This window comes from Capsicum annuum, chromosome 12, assembly GCF_002878395.1.
Source record: "Capsicum annuum cultivar UCD-10X-F1 chromosome 12, UCD10Xv1.1, whole genome shotgun sequence".
In the NCBI taxonomy this organism is placed as follows: Eukaryota; Viridiplantae; Streptophyta; class Magnoliopsida; order Solanales; family Solanaceae; genus Capsicum; species Capsicum annuum.
Genome location: NC_061122.1, coordinates 226,404,773 through 226,428,724, shown reverse-complemented (window position 1 = coordinate 226,428,724; position 23,952 = coordinate 226,404,773). Strand labels below are relative to the sequence as shown.

The window sequence follows — 23,952 nt, the reverse complement described above, 5'->3', positions numbered from 1 at the left end:
AGCTCTCTATAAAACGGTCATAACTTCTTACTCCGACATCAAATTTTGGCGAAATTAGTATCGTTGGAAAGCTAATTCAATTATCCATCTGTTAGTGGGTCATGAGCTCAAAAATTCATTGTATAACAAGAGATATGCTCGTTTGAAGTTGACTATAGCAATATCCTTCTCAAGAATTCAATCGGTAAAGAATGTTTTGATTCGCCTAATGGCTAGGACGTATTTGAGACCGTAATTCACATCAACCTTGATCATGAAAATACCAAAGAACTATGATGTACTATTGCATAAGCTTAAAACATGGCGCTAATATTGATTTACATTTTTCGGGGTATTACAAGCGGGTGAACCAGTTTTAATTTTTTTTTTTTTTAAAGTTCATCTTCTGTAAACAATGGAGAAGAGAATGGAAGGGGTGGCGTGGGGTGGGGACGAGGGGAGGGGAAACCAGTTTTTTTTTTTAAAAAAAAAATTATAATATATTTAAAATAATTTTTGGACCATTCAACATGTGTCATTATTTAATTGAATTTTTAACATATAGTTTTTTTAAAATTAGTTTGCCACATGTATTTTTCTTATTGGTCAATTTTGCTACATCAGGTGAGTGTGTTATATGCAATCTATACCTTTTGCTGATTGTGCAAAAAAAACCTGATTGGATCAAAATTCGGTGGATTAGGAGCCTGATAGGTACAAGCCATAATTGAGGGGTCTAAGTGAATTTTCAAAACAACTTTAAGTATCTCGCGATGACTTAAGCCAAAAAAAAAAGTTCCCCCACAAAGTTCAAATAAAAACAGCTACATCAAGTTGCTTAAATAAAAACATTTTATCACATGTTCAAAGAGATAACGGTCAAAAACAGCTACGTCATTTTTGAAGGATCTGAGGGTAATTGGGTATAGACTAAAAGGCTACTCTAAGAAATAGAAAAAGGATATGTCCTGGAATTTCTACTGCAATAGACAAGACTAATCCTTCTGTTTCTTGATAACCGTGGTGTCCGGGGCAACTTGTGTGCACCTTGACTAATTCCATGCGATATCTGTCACCTTCCATCATCAACAGATACCAGGTAACTCTGTCCACCAAAAACTAATTCCTCTTCTTCCAAAAAAAAACTTAACATAGCAAATCATTGCAACTTAAATATAGAGCTAAAACAACAATATACGTAGTGAAATTTCACCCGTGGAGTCCGGGGACGATGGTCTGTATGCAGCCTTACGCCTATCTGATGAAAGTAGAGAGAACCCCTCAGCTTTATATTACAGTTGTCGACCTGGACCTGGTCGCTTAATTTCACCAGAAGATGGTCCAGACAGAACATAACCACGCGGAATGAAATAATCAATGATCAAATTTTCCGGGCTTCTGGCAAAGCATAATCAGTCTATAATTGTCTTTTACTTCTGAGAATCACAGTATTCGGGGAACTCGCATTCGCATGGTCCTTTTCGTACCTGCATCATGAAGGGAAGATCTTCTTTACAAGGGGGACTTGTCTTAGGATAAACACAAACGTTAAGGAAAAACAAAAGCAACTCTCGCTAATAGTTCAAATATTTCAAGATATTGTACTGTTGTAGGACTCAGGGGCCAGCGTTTTGGACTTTTTGGGATCAAATGTGAAGGATCTGGAAAACAACGGTGAGAGAGACCTAGACAGATTCTATTTCAGGGAAAGATAGTTCGTTGCTTCATTTGCTCCGTTTATCTTGCTATTTTGCTGTCGTTAATTCCCTTTCTATCCAGTTTTTGTCGACACTTCTTTTGAGTCCATCGGAAACAGCCTCTCTACCTTGCAAAAATAGGGTAAGGTCTACGTACATCCTACCCTCCCCTAAGTTGCGCGGACTCGTCAATTTCGATGCTGCACCCGTGGCGAATTCTCCAAAAATACACTAGTTTTGACAAATCCGACATGCACCCGTTGACATTTTTGAAGAGTCCAAGCAACATAGACCCTCCCCAGACCCCACTAGTGGACTACACTGGGTGTGTTGTTGTTGGTTGCATAGTTAGGATTAGGAACAAGCAAAAGTGCAAGAGCCAATGATTGAGAGATATGAGCAGATTCAAGCAAGAATTTGCTGACGCATATCAATCATTCCGTTGTGCGAAAAGGCCCTTCATTCAACAGAAACCTAAAGTATTTCATAGATTCTATTTCCCTACTTTTGACACGCGTTTTAAAACTTCTGATGCATCTAGCCTTTTGGCCATATAATGTGCAACAGCTCCTATTTTGGACATTCACCTCTTCACTTTCCGCAAGTTACGCTCTTGTACGCATTGTATCGAACTTTCTACATTCTGGAAAAGGTAAAACTGAACATCCACAATAAGAAGGTAATCTGAGAGCCATTATTACCATCCAAGCAACTAGTTGCAATTCCAAAAATCAAGATTTTAGAAGCTAGAACCAAATCTAAATCCAAATCCGCATACCTTGCGTATCGTAAAGGACACTCTCCTTAAACCCCTTCTGATTCTGCTGTCGTTCACTACATCAATCTGCAATGCAGAAGTTCGAAAAAATCAATGGAAAAGCACTTGCCGTGGTTGCAGAATGCTTGAAATGTAGTTACAAGAAGAGATAGAATGAGTGGGAAAACTCTAATCAATCAAGCACATATATTGAACATGGAATCTGAAGTTCAAAAGGGACCAAAATGAAAAAAAAAAAATTAACGATATAGGTTCATAAGTTGAAGCACTTTCTATGATGAAATTCTGGAATTGGCAGTAATAAAGAATGAAAGACAATCTTCTTCGTTTAAACAAACTTTCAACATATTAGAGTCCCAAAGTCATAGACAGAAGAACGGGTAAAATACTGAAACCATCACCAATGATAGAAACATACAAAACGGCAGCCCAGTGCACTAAGCTCCCGCTCTGCATGGTTCCTGGGAAGGGCCAGACTGCAAGGGTCTATTGTGAAATAAGGAAGTATATGTTTACAGTAAAACGGTTAAGTGCACAGTTGCAGGAAGAAAAAGTTGACTTATTAATTTGTGTTGGGGGTGGGGGCGATTAAAGAATAAGCATTGGCAGCAAGAGTTACCTTATGGTGGGGAATGTAATGATGCCAAGCATAGCGTGCTTCTCCTGATAATAACAGCATCGACCGAGGGGGCAGATAAATAGCCCTCCTCAAGAACTTGGAGCTCTTGTCGGAATGTTGAGCCTCTTCATCACTTAATGTGTCAGCGCTTGTAGGCCAAACACCAGTAGAATACTTTCTGAACTCCATGATACAAGGCCCTGCCAATGAAAGGCTGAATATTAATCCTTCAAATGCTGAATGGGTGTCAATATGTGGAGCCAGACCCACTCCGAGTGGATATTCATTAACCTGTTAAAGATTGTAACACATTTCTTGAAGTTAACTATAAAAAGATAATGACATCCAAAACAATTGAAAACAAAAGCCATCACCGGAAATGAAAATCATTACAACATTGCAATTCAAACAAGAGCTAGCTCCCTTGCCCGACATAAAATTAGAAGGAAAACTCATAAATGAAGAGATGTCAGATGCGAAATTAACTAACCGTGAGCTGGTCCAAAAGTACAGTTTCAGTGTAACAAAGCTTTTGAAACACTGACATCTTGTCAAGGATTGGGGAAAGAAATGATGGAAGTTCACCCAAGTACTGGTTTGTGTTGACATTCCTCGTCTGCAGTAATGAATGGAGAAAGAATTCCATAAATGTGCTTTAGATCTTAAAGATACTAGCCTTTGAAAGCTTAATAATCTAAAGAAATAAACAAAAATAAGAGAGCGATCAGCAGCTTTTTAGCAGAGAATGTCAAGAGTTTCTAACATCTGCAAAACATTTTAAGCAGTTGTGATTCTTGTGAATTATCAAGGGATTAAAAAAACAAGAAGGGGAAAGTTAATGTCGATAGCTTAGAAGTAAGTCTAATAAGACCATTAGGTGGCGGCAATTAGAAGTTCTTGTACGTTTTAATCAAACCAAAATTGGGTTCAGTTGTCCTTCATGGAGCAATAAAGTATTCCGTTGGGGCTTTTGTTTGATATACAGATATTATTTTTCAAAACCGAGAAATCCATTGTTTCCAACTTCAAAAATCGGTAGATAATGGGTCCACCCCTCTTCCCTTCTCCACTAGGATTCAAGCTCATAACGTGTGCCAAACACACATCCCCCGCTTTACCAATTTACTGATTTTGAAATGGTATTTACTTCTGACCGAATATGCTACCCTTGCCTCCCACTATCACAGGTTCAGGGAATAACAGTGCATACTTGTGCCACTCTTTAGTACCAAAACAAAGGACACGAGCAAGGGAAAACAAGAAAGCTCACTTAAAACCATCTTACTCTTTTCTTCTCCCATCTTTGATATGATGCGTTCATTTGACTCGGGAGGAAGGGGAAGGGGAAGAGTTTACAGAAGAACCAGTAGGATTTTGACCTAGGAAAACAGGTCACGGATGTAACAAGAGCAAAGAAACTAATTCTTCATATACACATATCTAGCAGCAAAAACTAATACGCTGCTGCTATATGTCAGTATAATCACTTGCATTTCGATAGTTCCAAATACTCATGATCTGCACTTACATTATAGTGAAATTCATAACCATAATGCTGAACCTTTCTTTTAGCAAGTTTTTGCCACGGCCCTGAATCAACTGCTGCAAGTAGTTCCTAGAGATTCAAGGAACTCATAAGATTTGACAAAAGATGGAGAAAATATATGAATGGTGTAGATGCCTATATAATTTTCCCGCAAAGTGAGATCCCTGACCTCCTCCTCTTTGGCACTTATGAAGTCATGAATCAAGTAAAGACCGGGAATATCCAACTCTGAAGCTTCCGTAGACACCTGAACTGAGTCATTCACTGCAACCTGAACCAGAAAGCAAGCTCATAAAGAAAAGAAACATATTCAATGTATCAACAGATGTTACTTAAGGGAAATGATATAAGTTCCACTTAATACACGGTCCACAGACGCAGTGACTAGTTTCTAGTATGACATGGCCAAAATTGATAAAAGAACAGAAACATTAATTCATGAAAATGAGTGCTTGCGTCAAGCATGACCTAAGCTGCGTGGACTCTTCACTTTTGATGCCGCACCGTGTCGAATTCTCCAAAAATACACTATTTTTGAAGAGTCCGGGCAACATAGAGCATGACCGCTATCAGGCACAACTGCCAACTTATAAGAGGTGCATTTTTTCCCATATGACTACATCATCTTTCAGAAATTGAATTTTCATCTAACAATGACTAGCCAAAATGCAAACATGTCAACGGAAAGGAAGAATGGAACAGGTCCATCAGAAGCTCTTTGCAATCAGTTTTCTTATAACATTCAAAATAATAATTGGATTGACATGCTCAAGAGAGAAGCATGGTAAACAATTTCATGACAATTACAAGGCCGTAAAAAATCAAGACTTTACAATGAATAAAGAAAACTCACCTGACAAACAGACGGTACTGAATATTGAATGTGCAAAGACCGGCCACCAAGCTCAGGGCATGCACGTCTATTCAATGCCTTCAGGGCAGATTCTGCAGACTTCTCGTCATGATAAGACACAATAACCCTAGTGCCACTTTCATCAGCGAGATGTACTCCCTTAACTTGACCATATGCACCAAATACGGTTTCAATTGTGTCCAAAGTTAGTCCAACAGCAGGTCCACAATTGGCTACATAAAGATTTGAACTTGGTTCACTAGTCCCTTCAGGACGTTTAAATCTCGGCAAACCCATGTAATAAGATCAACACCTACAACCAGAAAAATTGTGGCTGTAGCTCATCATATTTATCTATTTTCTTTAGTAACTAAGAGAAACTGAACAGGAGATATCACCATCAAAGTATTGGGTTAGTCACTGTCAGTCTTTCCAGGATTACTCGCATATCAGAGAATTATAGAGACAAACTCGCAATGAGCTAAGCAACGAGCCTAACCTTCAATTATAGAGAAAGTGGAAAATTCATCCTTGAGAGTCAAACAATGAAGCATGCCCTTTTTTTCCAATATTAACTTATTCCTCACACAATATAGAATTTTAAAAGCCTAATAGTATCATATCATTAAATATATCTTATTCTGCTACTTGGCAAGCTCATTAATATTCACAATGAAACGAGAACCAATTGAAATTTTAAGCTTGGAAACTTCGTGGGGTTGATTTCTCATACAGTCACTCAACTAATACAGTTATTATCTCATAAAGTCATCCTTCTTCTTGATTCCAATATTTTTCAACAAGGAAAGTTTGAGTGACCATATGAGAAATCAACCAACACTTCGCTCTAAATCAAGAAAGTACCATTCTTGATTCTTCATTTAGCTAGAGTATTCACCCTGGATGCAGTGGGAGATTCAGATGGCCACTCAACTAACAGTTATTATCACGTCAGTCTTGATCCAAATATTTCAACAAAGAAAGTGATTTTCTGAGATAAAAGAACTATTAGTTGAGTGACAATCTAAGAAATCGACTCAAACTTCATGCTAATTCAAGAAATTACCATTCTTGCATCTTCATTTAGCTAGCGTATTCATCCTGGATGGACACTCAACTAATAGTTATTATCCCTAGAAACCACCTTTCTTTTTTTTTCTTCCGATTTTTTAAACAAAAAATGTGACTTTCGGAAACAAAAACTAATAGCTGACTGACCATCCGAGAAATCAACTCAAACTTCGTGCTAAATCAAGAAAGTACCATTCTTGCATCTTCATTTAGCTAGAATATTCACCCTTGACTCTGTGAATGATCCAGATGGTCACTCAACTCACAGTTATTATCTCAGAAAATCACTCTGACCAAAAAAGTGAAGCGAGACCATCTGAGATATCAACTCAAACTTGGTGCTAAATCACGAAAGTACCATACTTGCATCTTCATTTAGCTAGAATATTCACCCTTGACTCTGTGAATGATCCAGATGGTCACTCAACTCACAGTTATTATCTCAGAAAATTACTCTGACAAAAAAAAGTGAAGCGAGACCATCTGAGAAATCAACTCAAACTTTGTGCTAAATCACGAAAGCACCATTCTTGAATCTTCATTTAGCTAATGTATTCACCCTGGACTCAATGGAGGATCCAGAGTAAAAAAAAAAAAAGGACTGCCTGGTCCACTAACTCCCGCTATGTGTGGGGTCGGACCAGGGGCGGAGCCCGCCTTCTGTTCGGGGGTTCGGCCGAACCCATTCTACGGAAAAATATACTATTTATACATAATTAAAATTATTTTTTATGTGGTTATAGTAGGTGTCCCCCTTCGACTAAGTTTTCCTAAGTTTTCTTTGAATATGAACCCCTTCGTTGAAATCCTGACTCCGCCTCTGGGTCGGACCATGTCCAATAAATATCTATAAATATTGAATATTATTGTATATTAACTTGAGGTCATTGTACATACTATAAACTTCAAATCATGAATCAGCCAGCCACTTAACCAATAACATACATACATTCAATTCCTTAAGAACAAAGAATTTGCAAATTACATATTTATATACTATTAATATAGTTTCTTCATATCTTATATTTTTTGAGGATAAATAAATAAATAAATATTTTCTGAATAAAACAAAAATACCATTGAATTTCAAGAAAAGAGAAAAACTTACTAGGAAAAACTTCACCGCCGACCACCGGTTTCTGTTGCAACGAAGAGAATTTTTGTTTTTACTTATGTTGTTTCATATTTTCTAGTGAACTTAGAAAAATGTCAATGAAGTTCACAAAGTTAACACTATTACAAATGAACCCCTTGTTTTGTTTTGTCGTGTTAGTTTACAACTATATCTTTTGGGAAGTTAACAATTAAGTCCTCATGGTTTAGTTAATTACGCAACAAAGTGCCTTCTTTCTTTTATCGAGTTTCTGGTGATTCAAATCCACAATCTTTTGATTGAAAAAGGAGGGTGTTTAGCATGAATAATTCTTTCTTGTCTTAAAATACCGACCTATTATTTTTTTAAAAAAAAAAAAATGATCTTTATGAGGCCAATAAAGTCTCTTGGATTAGTTCTCTATGCTAAATTGCTAATTAAACTACTCGGATGAAGCAAATGTATACTTTTGAGACTGACCATGATCACTCTGAATAAATTAAAATTGTTTACGAGATGATAAAATATGGCAAAAGCTATATCAAAATTAGTTCGCATAGGAATGGACGTATTGGTTCACGTAAGGATTCACGTAGAATACCAGAGGGAGTTATTCATGTCAACTTTGAGTATTGACAGATGCTCTTGTTATTCCCAAGACGACTCCGTAACATATCGTCTTTTTCAAAGCGCAACCCATTCGTTCTGCTCACGACAATCCAATAAGTTCTCTGGGTGAAAAAACATTAGACAATCCATCTTCTGAAACCAAGGCAATCACACGAATGTTTCCCCCAACCCAACATGGGAAATGTCCATATCTCGTTGCAAGGCTTATTTTTCGTTGTGGGTCATAAGGCGAACACATTCATTCTACAGGACCACAACGATAAAGATAGATTGTGCTACACGCATCAACTCCTCGAAATGCAGCCCTTACACGATATGCTTTGTACATTGAATTGCTTCATAGGCACATATTATCAGTATAAGCCTACAAGGAACATTAAAGGTTTAAAAACATATTATTCCCCTTAACCAGCAAAAGTTAACACACCTTGTGTATAGGTGTACCCCTACTAGTGCACACCAATAGGTTTAGATAAAGCTACTTGGAAGTGAATGTATTCAAAAGGAATATGCAGCAGAAATGGCACATTCAACATTCAAGGTTGTTGGACTCCTTGAACCTGAAATGTAACATAAATTCAAAAATCCAACACAATTAAGACGAGACTGCTGGGATCAAAACAACAATAATGTCGTATACTATCATAAACCGAAATATATCATATGGTAGAAACTCGGAATTGTCAATTCACTAAAAATGCCTAGAAAACCAAATTTCGGGCACTTAGTTCATCCTCCTGATAAGTTCATTGATGAAGTTCTCGCGGTTACCAGCATCACCACCTTCAACGTAGTGATTTCTCTTCTTCTTGAGTCCGCCCAAAGGTGCCTTCAGTTGGAATGGCCATAGGAAGTTGTTGGCCTCCTTGAAGTGGGGGCCAACAGTCATGATCTCATGGACGAGGTCTTCGGCGCAGATAATCCCGTGCTTGCCCAGTCCCTGAAACATATACAGAGCACTCTAAAATGTCAACGCCCGAAAAAAAAAAAAAATGATCCACAGCTAAAGAACTGACACAAACTTACCTGCTCAATGACAGAGTTGTCGGTCAAAGCAATTCTCTGCTTGTTGAGCTTCCCATAACCTCTCTTGTAGATCAATTCCCTAACACTCTTTAGGTTTGGATAACTGCAAGATACAAAGGAAATAAAGGACTGAAAGTAAGAGCAGTGGAGAGAAATACATGACAATGCAGCAGAGCATAAAGTGAAACCTACCCATAGGTAACGTAAGGTTCAACTCTATGCAACATGTTCACGGTGGCTTTGTTAACTTTCAAAAACACCCCATTAAAGATCTGGGAAGGATGAAGAGTTCAATGTTAGAGCAGAGAGGTAACAACAAAATAACTCAAAACTTAAAGAATTATATAAGCACGAAACACATCTAACCAAAATCAGCCATCCAGAGAACCTAGAAACATCACTTTGTTTCGTTTCCAACAAAGGAGGGGAATCAGAAGAATTATAAAGAATTTTGACAATAACACAATAACTAGGCTGATGATCAGACATTTGGCGTAACAAGCCAGTCCAATCATCAGGATCTACACAGGTAACAAACCAGTTCAATCATCAGGATATACACAGGGAACTAACTGTCAAGTGGAAAAGCTATAACCCCGGAGAGCTATAACCCCCAACACCTACTTAAAAGTGAATTTCCAGCAAACAGAATAATATAAGGAAATAAAAAGTAGGTTATACACCAGCAAACATCAAATTATCCCCGTGAATGCTGCAAAACAGTAATATGATACCAACAACTGTAGCAGAAACACATGCAGTGTAGATTCTAGAATGCTGAGAGCAGTAAATTAAAATTCTAACCAATTCTTTGAGGGGTATAAAAAAGGAGCTGCTTGTACCTGTCGCAAACGTAGTAGCTGCAAAATCTTTTTGGTCTGTGGGGCCATAGCGTTAATCCTAAAAGATCAAAAACTTTATGAGTACCATAGTATTACCTCTTTCATCATATTATAGAATGAAGAGCATCAAAATAGTTCTTACCCGCGTATCCTGATGATAAACAACAACTTTGCCTCAGGATCCACATAGAAACCACCTTTCAATCTAGCCTCACGTTTTAAACGAATCAACTCCTTGTCCTAAAAAAGGAAATCAAACACTTATAACCAAGCTTAATATCACACAAGCATGTCAACTAAAATTTACGGAGTTCAATAGTACCTGCTGCTCGTACTCCTTTGCGTACAGCTTCGCTCTGTTGTAGATCAATTTCCTGTTCTCGGCATTCTTCTTCTTCGCAGATTCAAGTTCTTGCTTCTTTGCAAGAGCCCATTCCTCACTCCTCTTCTGCTTCTTCAAGATGGACTCTGGAACTGGTGTTTCACCCATCTCTGCAACATTCAAGACTAACATTAACTCTCAACATAAAGTAACATCCATATCAAATTTTCACATTCTATTCAAATATCAGCAAAGAAAGTAGATCACACCCCTAGGGATATTAATAAATGTAACTTATCAGCACAATGTAAACACAATTCACTAATCTTATATCATTATTTTTTTGGTGATGAGAAAACTTAAATCATCACTTCAATATATCACCAAATAAAGATGTTCTGTATCATTTAACAACAGAAGATGGACCAAATTACCAAACCGATTTCCTATATGCTACTACCCCCCCACTGGGGCAAACATAAGCAAAGCTCAAAGAAGCTTCTGGTTACTACACCATCACCTCAACACATTGCCTTCTACCAAAAATGTAGGGGAGGATGAGGGGCAAACAAGAAGACTTGTAAGTTTAAAAAATACTCACATGTTAGATTATGTGTAAAGAAGTAACAAAAATTTAAAGCCCGGCCATAAGACTCATTCCCTGTACTTCTATTCTACACCCCTTCACTTACTTTTCCCTATTCCATCAAAATATCCCGAACTTCATGAATCAGAATACACAATCATTAAGTCGACAAATAATGAATAGTTCTTCCGATGCACTTGCAGAATTTTATATTCTTCAGCATTCAAAACTATAATGCTTACCCAACACTAACTAAAAAAGTAATTTTTAGCTTCTAAAATATCAAAACGAGCAACCATTTCAAACAGATCAAAAAACTTCCTAATAGGAAGTCAAAATATAAAGACACACAATTTCAACTCCATGTCTAGCAAACATAACAGAGTGCAGAAACTCATCTTATAATATAACTAAAAAGCATGGATCACAATACACAAACATGTGTTATTCCACTATCTTTTTTAAATAACTGTGCGTTATGGCCAGCTTTCGTGCACCTCGACTAATTCCACCCCATACCTGCCACCTCCCAAAAATCTAATGCTTACCCAAAACTAAAACTTAAAAAGTAATCTTTCATCTGCTAACATTTCAAACACAGCATAAGAGCTTTCAAATAGACTTCTAAATACTCAACTAGAACACACACACTTATGCAACAACAATGAGTCGTACTTTATATCCCCTTCCATCATTTTTTCTTTCAAGCATTGAAAACTCTGATTTTTTTTTTTTGATAACCGTGGTGTCCGGGACAGCTTGCGCGCACCTCGACTAAATCCACGGGCAAATATTTACACAACACTTAAGGAAAAAAAAAAACTACTTTTTAGCTTCTAACATTTCAAACACAGAACAATACATTTCTAGTAAGACATGAGTTCTACAACTAATTCCACGAGATACCTGCCACCTCCCAAAAATCTAATGCTAACCCAAAACTATACTAAATTAATCTTTCAGCTGCTAACATTTCAAACACAGCAAAAGAACTTTCTAATAGTTTCTAATACTCAACTAAAACACAAGAAAAAAAAACACTTGCTTAACTGTAAGGATGTAAATAAATTTCCACTACATATCTAGCAAACACAACAGAACACCGAAACTCACATTTTATAACATAACCAAAAAAACATGGATCAAAATACACAAAGCATAAAGACAGCAATAGTGACTATTTCGGGAGATGCAATTAAAAGTGATAAATAAGTATGACAATTAAGTGGGGTTCCTCCAAGTTTTAAAATTAGGTAAAAGCACAAATCTTTTTCCGCTTTTTATTTTTATACTTCCGCCCCAACAACTATAGAAGTTGTCTCAACAACCATAGAAATTGTTCAATTACTGCGCAAAGTTGTTGGCTAAGTTGTGGGGACTCTTCACTTTCGATACCGCACCCGCGTCGGACTCTCCAAAAATACACTAGCTTTCCGACACGCTCCAGTTGACATTTTTGAATAGTTGTCGGGACAACTAATGCAGTTGTCAAACAACTGTGTGCAATTGTTTGAAGGACTTGACCCACTAATATTGCGGGACCCACTCGTCCCTTTTAATTAATCAGAGACTTAGAGAGGCATTCTCAACTCATTTTTCCCACTATTTCTTTCAATGCTCTTTCAACATTTCCTCTTTCTTTTGATACCCATAGTGCCCAGACCAGCTTTCGCACACCTCAACTAATCCCACAGTATACACTCCACCTCTACAAAATCTAATGGTTACCCAAAACTAAAACTAAGAAAAAACAATCTTTCAGCTGCTAACATTTCAAACACAGCAACTAAAACTCACACACTTGTTTAACTGTAAGGGTATAAATAAAATTCCACTAAATATCTAGCACAAATAACAGAACAATGAAACATAGATCTCCAAATATAACAAAACCCCACCAAATTTAATATGAAAATAATTATTTTTTTCAAAAAAAAAGTGCAGAAAATGTGTATGAAAAATGATACTAACAAAAACAAAATCATATAAAGAGATTTACCAGGAAATTGTGGAGTCGAAGGGTTGTGATCGGAGAGGGAAAGTGAGTGTGAGCTAACTGCGGCAAATATATATTATGATGATGTTTATGTGTTTATTAGGGTTTATTGCTTGCTTATTCGGATCTGGACGGGTCTGCTTATAAGGCCCAAATAATAAGGATACAATTTGCACAAATGTTCTCTTTCAAGGATGCTATTTAACTTTTAGCCTTTTTTTAAAGGAAAAATAACATAAAGCTATAACATAAATATACACCTTAACTTAGCATATTTACACAAATGTCTACTCTTATAAAATAATTACAAAAATTTAAACTAATTATGTATCTTTGTTGGATGTATCGGGAGTTAATTGTGTATCTTGACAGACCCAAAATTGAAAAAAATATATTGAAAACTAATTATATATCTTTACAAAGGAAAAATTGTATCTTCGTTGGATATATTATGTATTTCAACAGATCCAAAATTGAAGAAAAATGTATTGAAAGTTAATTATGTATCTTTACAAAGAAAAAAAATATATCTTCGTTCGATATATCGGGAGCTAATTATGTATCTTGATAGATCCAAAATTGAATTTTTCAGTAATTATGCAAAATTTCAGAATTTTCTGTAATCAAACTTCAAACTTTTGGGATTATATTGTTTGCACTATTTTTATATGTTTTTGCCCTTAACTGTGGTTTAGGTCCAGCTTTCTCGCATCCACGGAGTACTTGTCAACTCCCACCAGCAATAAATATTGGTTAACTATGTCTATTAAGACTGGGACAGATGAAATAAATCACCTAGTGTTTTTGGGCGATATAAACTATTGTCATACAATCATCTAATATTTGTTCATATATTATTCGATATTATAAATAAAATATTAGACTATTATAAAAGGATTAAACTGTTGTCTAATATTTAGTAACTTATAAAATTTTAGATCGTAATCTTATATTTTCTCATAAGATTTCGTCTTGCCAAAAGGGATTTTTAGACTATTGTCGAAAAGCTCAAGAAGTTACAAAATAATAAAAAGAAGGTTATATTTACTATGGTTATAAATGTATTTACATTATAGTGAATGTCTATCCAGAATATAAATAAGATCTATCAAAATCTAGTTGATATCTACTAGGATATGAAATATCTATCTTTTAAAGAGAAACTAAGAGTATTTTTTCCTATAAATAGAGGGGTTTTATTTATTGTATCCTCAAACTAATGATCTCTCATCCCTCATGAGAAATAAAGAAGTCTCTCATTTTCTCTCTTTATTTATTGATGTTCTTACTTTATATTTCATAATACGGGATCAGCACGACGCTTTAACCAATTGTGTATTGGATAACCTCTCAAGAGAAATAAGAATCTCTCTATTCTCTCTCTACTATTCTTCTTTATTATTTTATATTGCAAATCACCAAAAATAAAAATTAATTGAAACGGATTGAATTCCTCTATTTCACTAATGACTTGCACATGAGATCTAACGTATTTTGCCCGCTTTGTGGGTAAGACTATGGGATTCAGATCTCATCATACTAAAGAATAAGACATCGGGTTAGAGTCTCAGTGCACCATGATGATAAGAATTAGGATGAAGTCTCATCGATGCCTAAGACGTCTTATATGGATAAGACGTTGAGCTTGAATCTCAATGCACCATATTAATGATATAATGATGGATAAGGTAAACCAATATGTTTTTGGTAAAAGACATGAAATTTGTCTCATTGAATATGTTCCATTCTCCTAAGTAAATATGGTAGCAATACATCATATGTATGCCTCGATTTGCTCTTGTAGTAGCAATATTTTGAAAGAGGTTCTAAGATATCATAATTTGATAGACTTAAGACACGACTATATTCCATTTCTGGGGAATGAGAATTTCGATTGTTTTAAGTGCATATTCATTCCTTAAGGTAAGTGCGATAATATTTAGTAAAACTTATTAATGCAAACATGCACTTGATTGTGATGGTATCACAACTCACCTCCGAAAGAGGCAGAATAACTGAGAAGAGTTATTTTGAAATCTACTTCTAAAGTAGTAAATCTGAAATTTATTCATGTAATAGTAAATCTGAAATTTACTAAAGTAAAAGGTACATATCATGGTAAACTTGGAGTTTGCTAGAATAAAAGTTCATAAATTGATATGAACGATTGCGATATCTCAAAAATGTGCATACTGAGTATTTAACATATATTGAAGAATTAGAAAATTCTTCATTACTTTTAATGTTGCTTGTTCTTATGATAATTTGGTTGGAACAACTAATTTTGGAATTGGGTCCCTTAAAATCAGAAAACTATAAAAGGTGAATATGAGCTCGTTCACCTATCATGTGATATCTTGAAAAGATGCATCAATAAGATGATCACATGTACATTTATTGTCAACCTGCAGTTTGACATTCATAAAGTTGTTTGCTCAATAAAATTGAGTTAAAAACATAATTTTCAGATTGTGTAGTCAAGTCAATTCATCTTGATAATGCCGATTTAACATTGAATGCCTTCGATAAATAGCTAAACCATTGCTAATGAGAACAAAGCTTCATGTATTGATTTGAATTATTATATGCAAAAATACTTGTATGCATCAAATCAATAAATTATGATTAATTCCCTCTCAAAGTTGGTTCTGAGTCAGAAACCACACGTTATCCATCTAATAGTTAAGATGAATTCCTCAAAAAAAGATGGAAGATGTATGTTTGTTTTCCTAACACGAGAGAGAGATTATAAGCAGTCATGAAATATGGTAAGAATTATCATCAGATCCTCATTCAAAAGACAATTCAAGTCAAATCTCTAAAGCATCTCATATTTAAGCTGCAAGTGCTCCTATTTTGTGTCTCTAAAGGACAAGTCTATGCATGCGTGAAGAGCGGTAGACAAATCGATTTCAAATAAAATAATCCTTGAAAAGGACAAGGAGCAAATAATCATAATAAAAAGACAATGTGCTCTTAAGAGCCTATGACATAAAACCTTATGAAAACTTATGAGAGGTTCAGATACTTAAAAATAATGAAGTGATGAGATCTCAAATGTTATGCCGCATTGTGAACCGGTACAAAATGATATATCATTAACGATATCTTTGATACAATATTGACGCAATATTGTAAAAGATTGCGATGATCTAAATTCTACGTTTATTTAAGCATGCTGATGTAGAAACATTTATCAAGTGACGTGAAAGGATGCATCTTGGTAAGCCTAAAACTTATTTGATTTGCAGTCCAGGTACTTGAAGCTGTCACTCATAAAATATTGAATATTGTCACTTGATAAAATTTTATATGTTGAAACACATAAAAGTTTCTGGGAAACTTATTTATAATTCTTATATTATATAAGATTATAGCTTGAAAATTATTAAAACTCTTGGAGAGTTTTCAAAAGCAATAGATTATTTGCTGAAATGAGAAATATGAAATACCATATGTTAGTGCCATTGATGCACAACACTCATGTATCTTGCAAATACTACAAGGCTTGATATAGCCTTTTCGATAAATTTGTTAGCAAGATATATTTCTGCTCCTACTAGGAGACATCGAAATGGGATAAAATACTTGAGCTTAATTTATTCTAAAGATTGCAGTCTCGATCTTATTGGTCATGTTAATATTGGGTACTTATTTGATCCGCATAAATTTTGATCTCAAACATACAATGTGTTCACATGTGGGGATACTGTCATATCTTGGAGATATACGAAACAGTCTATCATCTACCTCATCGAACCATGTTGAGATAATAGTTCTTCATGAACCAAACCGAGAATGTGTATGACTGAGGACCATGATACATCTCATTCAAGAAAAATGTGGTTATAAATGTGACAATGTACCCACAATTTTATACAGAGATAATGCAGCATGCATAACATATCTTAATGGAGGATTCATAAAAGGAGATAGAACGAAGCACACTTCATTAAAGTTTTTCTATACACACGAGCTATAAAAGAATGGTGATATTAACATGCAACAGATTCATTCAAGTGACGATGTGACTGATTTATTCACAAAGTCTCTTCCAATTGCAACTTTCAAGAAGATGGTGCACAAAATCGGGATGCAAAAGTTCATTGATGTTCTCATCAGAGGGAGCAAATATGTGTTGTACTCTTTTTCCCTTACGAGGTTTTATTCCACTGGGTTTTCCTTATAAAGTTTTTAATGAGACAGTCGAAATGCGTATTGTTAGAGATGTGTACCCGTTTTCCTTCACTATATTTTTTTCACTGAATTTTTTTTAGTAAGGTTTTAACGAGACACATTATCTATCAACTACACATTCAAGGGGACTATTATAAATGTATTTACATTATAGTGAATGTCTCTCAAGAATCTATCAAAATCTAGTTGATATCTTCTAGGATATGAATTATCAGAGAAACTAAGAGTAGTTTTGTTCATTGTATCCCCAATCTAATAATCTCTCATCCTCGTGAGAAATAAAGAAGGCTCTCCTTTTCTGTCTCTATTTGTTGTTGTTATTACTTTATATTTCATAACAATTATACAATTATTGCAAAAAGGGACAATTTTTGAAAGTTTTTGAAGATCTAAAACTCGTATATGGTAGATGCGATTTGAAAATCAGGCTTTTGGTATAAAGGTATCTAGAGGGGTCCTATTTGAACACTAATGTTTAATTTGTACCTAGATTTTTAATTTTTCTTTTTCATGCCAGTCACTTTAAAATAACATTAGACAAGTTGTGTCTAAAATTTTATATACTGAGATCAAACAAAAATTACCAAATTTAAATCATATATATGCATGAACTTCAAGCAAAGAAAGACTAAAGACAATTCTAAGATATATGGCTGACATTCAAGCAAAAAAATTGAACTTCAATCAAAATGCGCATGAACTTTAGTTATACGAAGTTTAGATTTTGTTGAGGGGTTTAGTGGCAAGTGAAGTTACTTAAGAGGGGAAGAGTAAGGTAAAAAGTTGGATATTCACACCCGATATGTTAAAAATTTATCTATATCATTTATATCAAAATCATTAGATACATAAGATACTCACACTCAATACGTCAAAAATTTATCTATATCATTTATATCAAATCATTAGATACATACGACATATCTTTTTATGCTGATTTTACCACTAAATCATAACTAATTAATCAATTACGCATTCGTACTTTAGGTTATGACTTAATATTTTCATTTGATGTAAACATCAGATGTGAATAAGTTTTATACCCAGACGGCAACAAATGCAAGACATACGTTGTTTTATACCCAGACGGCAACAAATGCAAGACGTACGTTTTCGATACACGCATCTTATTATCTCTTAATTGAGTAGGGTAAGGTCTACCTACACCACCCTCGTCAGACCTCATTTGTGAGATTACACTGATTATATTGTTGATATTTTCGTAATCAAGTAATATATATATAATCATAAAAAGAATTGCACAAAAAAAGCCATCTTGTTGAGGTGAATTTGCAGCAGACATGCTGCTACAAACTTCACTGCCAATGCACCAAACTCTACCTCATGGAACTAAAATGTCCATAGTGGAAGCATTTGTACTATAGGAGACTAAAATGTTTATCAGCTCTGTTCATCTGATCGATCAACGAGTGCTTCATCACTCGATATAGGACTCGAGTAGTAGCCAGTACTAGCTACTGCTGGTGAGTTGGTGCTGCTCGCGAAATCTACTTGCAAAATTTCTCCTATCCGTGTCAGAATGTTGTACGCTAAGTTTAAGAGAACTCGAGAGTATGCTTCCAGAGTTAAATGCCCAATGTCCTACAATTGATATACAAAGAACAAGGATTAATCAGTCTTATTGAGCACTTAACAGCGCGCGTACATCATAGGAGCATAGAGATACATATAAATCTTAACGCGATTTAAGGACAAGACAATTATCTCGCGTCTAGAATGATGTAGTTATCCTATATTCTTCGATGATTATGGATCCTTATAGCTACGCAATGACAAAACCTAAAATTATACCTTAAAAAGGAGAAACTTCTCTGCTGATAAGTAAGTTGTAGACTCATCTCCTTGTTAGTTGCATTAAGTAAATTTTACAAGTGGATACGATGATCTACTCACCGTGCCATACTGGATCTTTCTGACATTGAGGAACGTCTGAGGAAGGTTAGGATATTCGACTTTCAGCTGGTGCACGAGAGCTTCTGCCCGGCTCAACAAGGCCTCCAATCTGTCTAGCTCAGTTACTGGATCTTTTTTGAAGGACCACGATCTTGGAAGTGGAAATTTTCCGCTAGTTTGATCATTTATTCTTTCTTTCCATGCAAGAATGGATCCCTCTAACCTGTTAACAACTTCAAGCGCGCTGTTTTCAGATGTCAAGTTCAAGGAACTGAACATTTCCTCAGCGGAGGTTGATTCTGCGGTCAGGATTCTATAGAGGTCGTCCCCGAGGCTTGTCCTTCCAGACTACAGGTATGAACGGATCAAATCAAGCAACTTCAACAAATTAAATTCTACATAAAGCAAAGGATATGAGTTATATACATCGATGGTGTAAAGTTTTTACACTATTAGTGTAGCTTAATTTGTGATAGTACGCCAGTTCCGTGATAGATTTACTGGTAGATTGTGAATATGTTTTACGGTGTCAGTACATAGAACTTAAACTCAAAAGCAAATAGCTTTAGTAAGAATTCTCTTGCCTTAGGAAGTGCATCCTTGATAACCGTTGGAACAGCCATTTCAGACAAGACATTTTCGTTAATAGCTTTTGCTGCCTTAAATATTTGATTCACCAATTTTTGCTGATTCAGCAATTTCTTTCTTTCGATATCAGATAGCCCGGCTACTGATACCTTGGGTGAAGGAAGACTCCACTTGGTGTTATTTCCTTCTGCTCGACTACTCACTTCCGTATACCAAAACTCAGTATTAACCATTGAATCCAGCGTTTCCTATCAAGTCGAGAAAGAAACTTGTGAGAAAGTGGACTAAGTCGATGCAGAACTGAAGTAGTTGAAGGTATTAGGATTTAAGAGAGACCACCTACAAGAAGCATGGAATCCAGTTTCCGAAGTGCTGGAAGATTCATATGGATGTCTGCACGAGCTTTTGGTGTCATTATCTGCTACAACGAGAGTGGAAACTCACAATGTCATACGACAACAACTATGCCTCAATCCCATATAAGTTGGGATCGGCTATATGAATTCTCACTAAACATGTCGTTCCATTTAAGTCAGTTTGTCATATTACATCACGAATAAATCAAATCGACTTATTACCTCCAATCTCTGTCCATTAGAACCACTTTGTTTTGAAGGAACCAACTCAATCATATGATTGGTAGGCGAGAGCAACCAATCCATTTCCGTTCTCCATTTCCTCTTTCCTTCCGCTGTAAGTGGCTCCAATTTCCATAGCTCTCCGAATACAGATGCTTTAAATCGAGTAGCAGCATTAGACATCACGAAAATTGGATCATGAACACATTAAAGTGGAAACTATAACAAAAAAAATTAAGAACACACTGAGTTAGTGCAACGTAACATATTGATAAAGAAGTAACAACTGAGTACCTGCAAGATTTGTAATGGCATTGGACAATGCTAATGCAGTGGAAACCCCCTTGCTTCCTCCGGTCACATCCTCCCCGAGCAACAACTTTGCAAATCTTTCTTTCATGGTTTCGACATCTGAAATTTGTGTTGTATAAACAGTTTTTTCTTTCACGTAAAAATGTTGAGGGCTTGAAGAGAAATTTCCATTATAAGAGAATGATCCAAAAGCATTTTTGCTGGACGCGCTGATCGAGTCATCATCATATAAGGAATCTGTAACACCTCTGCTAGTGGTACTTTCGTTGTCACAGGACCGACTGTTCAGTATGCAGCTCTCGAGGCCATCATATGTTGTAACTCCTGAGAGTTGCATTTCTTAAATTTAGTTTGATGCTGATTAAAAAGGGTACTTTGTCTCATTTTATATGACGGTATTTGACTGAAGACAGAGTATAATAAAGAAAGACTTTTGTCACGTATTGTAGTCTGAGCAAACATATTGGTTATAAGACTGTCAAAAGCAGATTGTACAAAATACTACAACAAACCTGAGGTGTTAATGGCAAAGAATTAACACAGTGTTGATGAGAACACATACACCATTTAATTGACTTCTCCGTGAAGTAATAGTTCCATCTATCTATCCTTCTTCACTTAAATACATTTTCCAAGTTGTATAGGATAACACAGAAACCATATGTTAGTCTCAGTTTAATTTCCTTTTCATTTCAAAGACCTGGTTAACTTGTTGCTCAGTTTGCCATTATTTTAATCAGATACAAGGTAACATCTCATTGAGTTGTCATCACTCATATCCTTGAAGAACACAACAACAACGTACCCAGTGTGGTCACACAAAATGGGTCCTGGGAGAGTGGAGTGTACGTAGACTCTACCCCCTACATCAGATATGCTTAAAGAACATAATAGAGATAATCCCGATACTTCAAAATTGATTCTAGAACTTAAAAACCGAACTATTCACCCTCCATCCTTAACTATAGGTCCCAGTTTCAAGCCTTAAGAATAGAAACACTATTAGTCGAGCCCCAAAATGGGCACCAGACACCTGGTGCGAAACAATAAAAAGATGATCTTTATTAGTAGTATAATTTTGAAACACACTTAAACCAACAAGACAACTCTATTTAAGTTAAGCCATTTTACTAGTAACTAAGATAGATTAAATAGGCATAGCCAAATCATATCTCAATGGTCTTTTTTTTGTTAAGGCAAAGTTTTGAGAGGTATTTATGTTTTACAATAGAAACAAACAAAACCATTAATAAACCAAACTGAAAAGAGAATCCCCAAAGTAGAAGTTTTGATATACCAATAAAAAAAAAGTTGGAAGACTTTTCAAAAAGAAAGTCCTGTAGACAATGACTATTTTGTCCCCATATAGTCACTTGTGTGTTTCATGAAAGTTAGGTCCACCATTTTACAATTAAAACAATACATAAAATGCCATCAAACAAACTACTATCACTATAATGCCATCTATCTATTTCACACTAATAAATGGAAGATTCTTCCTCATATTTCCATTAATAAAATAGACAACAACTCCTCACATGTAACACATATAGGTACAAAACATGTAGAACCAAACAATTAAGGGTCCCACATAAGATTATTGAATTATAAACCAAGAAAAATATAATCTTTTTTCCTCATGTAATTTCAAGACATTGATGCTCTACATTTGGTTGTTGGATTACTTGACTTAAATAAGCATCCACATATAACTAACACATTGATGCACATTGGTTGTCAAGTTTCTTGACTTTAATAAGCATCCACATATGACTCACATGCCTATATTTTTAATACTATAGGTAGAGTCCTCTTAAATGGAGTGACATGAACAGTGAGAATTCATATAGCTGAATTGATCCCAGGTGTTTGGTGTTTGAGACATAGTAATAGTTGTTATAGTATAACTAACATGTAAATATCCATAATTTAGATTCAAATGCAGATCTAGAGAGTTGGTTACAAGTTCAGGTGAACCAGTAACTTTTGCTCAATTACTCTCGTAATATTAACCTGACGTCACAATAAAAATTCATAAACTTCAAATCCTGAATCTGTCAGAGTCGAGACTCATTTGGTTCACATAAGTCAAGAAAGTTACACTAGAAATCTTAGATTTACCTCAATTATAGGGAGGGAAAATCAACATGTGACACACTAAAAACAAATGAGAAAGAAAAGGGGGAATCAATCTTACTCTCTTGTTCACCGAAGTCAATGCTAATTTCTTTGTCTCTTGTACAACATGCCAGTCTCCTTTTCATGAACACCATATTTATCAATCTTGGTTAATACCACAACAATAATGTATCCAGTGTAATCTCACAAGTAGGGTCTGAATACGTATCAATTTTGATTAATATTAGCCAAAATGCAGCTCATATAAGCCTCCTGAATTGACAAAACATTTAAGTGCAACCAAAAAGGGAGTTAAATCAGAAAATCAGACTGTCTATATGTTTCTTTTTTAACAAATCACAAAATAAAAGTGGTCCCAAAGAGTGACCAATGACGGAGCTAGAAATTTGGTAAGAGTGTTTAAATTTTCTTCTTAGTTGCGTCAAGGATGTACATATTAAATATTCATCCATAATAGCAAAGTCCATTTACTTATACTCGAGTCTACTCAACTCAGAGCTCAAATTTGAATCCACAATGGTTACATACATACTCAAGTCATCGAATAAAGAGCAGGGCGCGACAACCACAAGTATTTATTGTACACAGCCTTGCCACAAATTTTTGCAAGAGGTTGTTTGCCCGTGACCACTTCGTCACATGGAATTTTAGGAAAAAAGAAATCACTTTTCCACTATATGATAAAAGGTTTATATGATCATATAAAAATTCAGGGGTAAGCATTCAGTACCGCGTCCCCTTCGAACTATGGCCAAAGTTGCTACAACATACTCCAACTTCACGGGGCCCTATTACCCCTCTGGAAGCTTATTTTGTCACTCTTTTGTGCTGATGTGGCACCTTGCGTGAAGCTGAACACCTAAGACACGTGAAGGACTGCCATGTGCCACGCCAATTAAAAAGATTGACAAAAATATGTTGAAATTTAGTTCAGGAGTAATATAACCCCGTGAAGTTGAAGTGTGTCGTAACAAATTTGAGGAATTACTAGATGCTTATCTCAATAAGGAACCTTTATAACAATTAAACAACTTGTTGTAACTATAATACTAATAAAAAGAAGAAAGAAAAAAGAAACTTTAAAATTTTGGACTGCTTCAAACCACTCAGATTTATTATGATGCAGATTTCACAGCTCTTCTCAACTGAAAAACCAGAGAATCATAGTTAAGAAATGATTAAAAAT

At 35.4% G+C, this 23,952-nt stretch overlaps 3 protein-coding genes across 7 annotated transcripts; all 3 read right to left on the bottom strand.

The window, feature by feature from the left end:
• Positions 1–758: 758 nt before the first annotated feature.
• Positions 759–8,636, bottom strand: LOC107850720 (alkylated DNA repair protein ALKBH8 homolog). Of its 5 annotated transcripts, none has more exons than XM_047401248.1 (9): positions 7,652–7,744; positions 6,691–6,998; positions 5,473–5,785; positions 4,789–4,890; positions 4,602–4,688; positions 3,564–3,689; positions 3,074–3,364; positions 2,455–2,520; positions 759–1,466 (listed from the first exon to the last, which is right to left on the bottom strand). In XM_047401248.1, the coding sequence occupies exons 3-9, from the start codon at positions 5,767–5,769 to the stop codon at positions 1,410–1,412; spliced, it is 1,026 nt and encodes a 341-aa protein (XP_047257204.1). In that variant the 5' UTR covers positions 5,770–5,785; positions 6,691–6,998; positions 7,652–7,744; the 3' UTR covers positions 759–1,409. The 5 variants fall into 5 exon arrangements, with proteins under 5 accessions (XP_047257204.1, XP_047257203.1, XP_047257205.1 ...); XM_047401247.1 differs by having other exon boundaries at positions 6,736–6,998; XM_047401249.1 differs by lacking the exons at positions 6,691–6,998; positions 7,652–7,744 and adding an exon at positions 8,238–8,636.
• A 140-nt stretch (positions 8,637–8,776) lies between these two features.
• Positions 8,777–13,223, bottom strand: LOC107850721 (60S ribosomal protein L7-4). Its single transcript, XM_016695444.2, has 7 exons — positions 13,042–13,223; positions 10,457–10,626; positions 10,277–10,374; positions 10,135–10,192; positions 9,485–9,564; positions 9,293–9,395; positions 8,777–9,206 (listed from the first exon to the last, which is right to left on the bottom strand). The coding sequence occupies exons 2-7, from the start codon at positions 10,622–10,624 to the stop codon at positions 8,991–8,993; spliced, it is 723 nt and encodes a 240-aa protein (XP_016550930.2). The 5' UTR covers positions 10,625–10,626; positions 13,042–13,223; the 3' UTR covers positions 8,777–8,990.
• A 5,122-nt stretch (positions 13,224–18,345) lies between these two features.
• LOC107850718 (rop guanine nucleotide exchange factor 14) lies at positions 18,346–23,920 on the bottom strand. The gene is made up of 7 exons (XM_047401246.1): positions 22,825–23,920; positions 20,610–20,951; positions 20,316–20,470; positions 20,081–20,155; positions 19,734–19,985; positions 19,150–19,497; positions 18,346–18,837 (listed from the first exon to the last, which is right to left on the bottom strand). Exons 1-7 carry the CDS (start codon positions 22,898–22,900, stop codon positions 18,637–18,639), a joined length of 1,449 nt encoding a protein of 482 aa, XP_047257202.1. The 5' UTR covers positions 22,901–23,920; the 3' UTR covers positions 18,346–18,636.
• Positions 23,921–23,952: the final 32 nt, after the last annotated feature.

Excerpts from the sequence above, each read along its gene's own strand:
- LOC107850721 (XM_016695444.2), bottom strand. The coding sequence starts at position 10,624 with ATGGGTGAAACACCAGTTCCAGAGTCCATCTTGAAGAAGCAGAAGAGG. Across the intron at positions 10,193-10,276 it reads TTTATCATCAGGATACGCGG|GATTAACGCTATGGCCCCAC; the intron begins GTAAGAACTATT and ends TTGATCTTTTAG. Across the intron at positions 9,565-10,134 it reads AGCTACTACGTTTGCGACAG|ATCTTTAATGGGGTGTTTTT; the intron begins GTACAAGCAGCT and ends CATCCTTCCCAG.
- LOC107850720 (XM_047401249.1), bottom strand. The coding sequence starts at position 5,769 with ATGGGTTTGCCGAGATTTAAACGTCCTGAAGGGACTAGTGAACCAAGT. Across the intron at positions 2,521-3,073 it reads ATTACATTCCCCACCATAAG|ATTGATGTAGTGAACGACAG; the intron begins GTAACTCTTGCT and ends TCTGCATTGCAG. Across the intron at positions 1,467-2,454 it reads TGTCCTTTACGATACGCAAG|GTACGAAAAGGACCATGCGA; the intron begins GTATGCGGATTT and ends TTCATGATGCAG.
- LOC107850718 (XM_047401246.1), bottom strand. The coding sequence starts at position 22,900 with ATGGTGTTCATGAAAAGGAGACTGGCATGTTGTACAAGAGACAAAGAA. Across the intron at positions 20,156-20,315 it reads CTAATGGACAGAGATTGGAG|ATAATGACACCAAAAGCTCG; the intron begins GTAATAAGTCGA and ends TCGTTGTAGCAG. Across the intron at positions 19,498-19,733 it reads TCAAGGATGCACTTCCTAAG|TCTGGAAGGACAAGCCTCGG; the intron begins GCAAGAGAATTC and ends TCATACCTGTAG.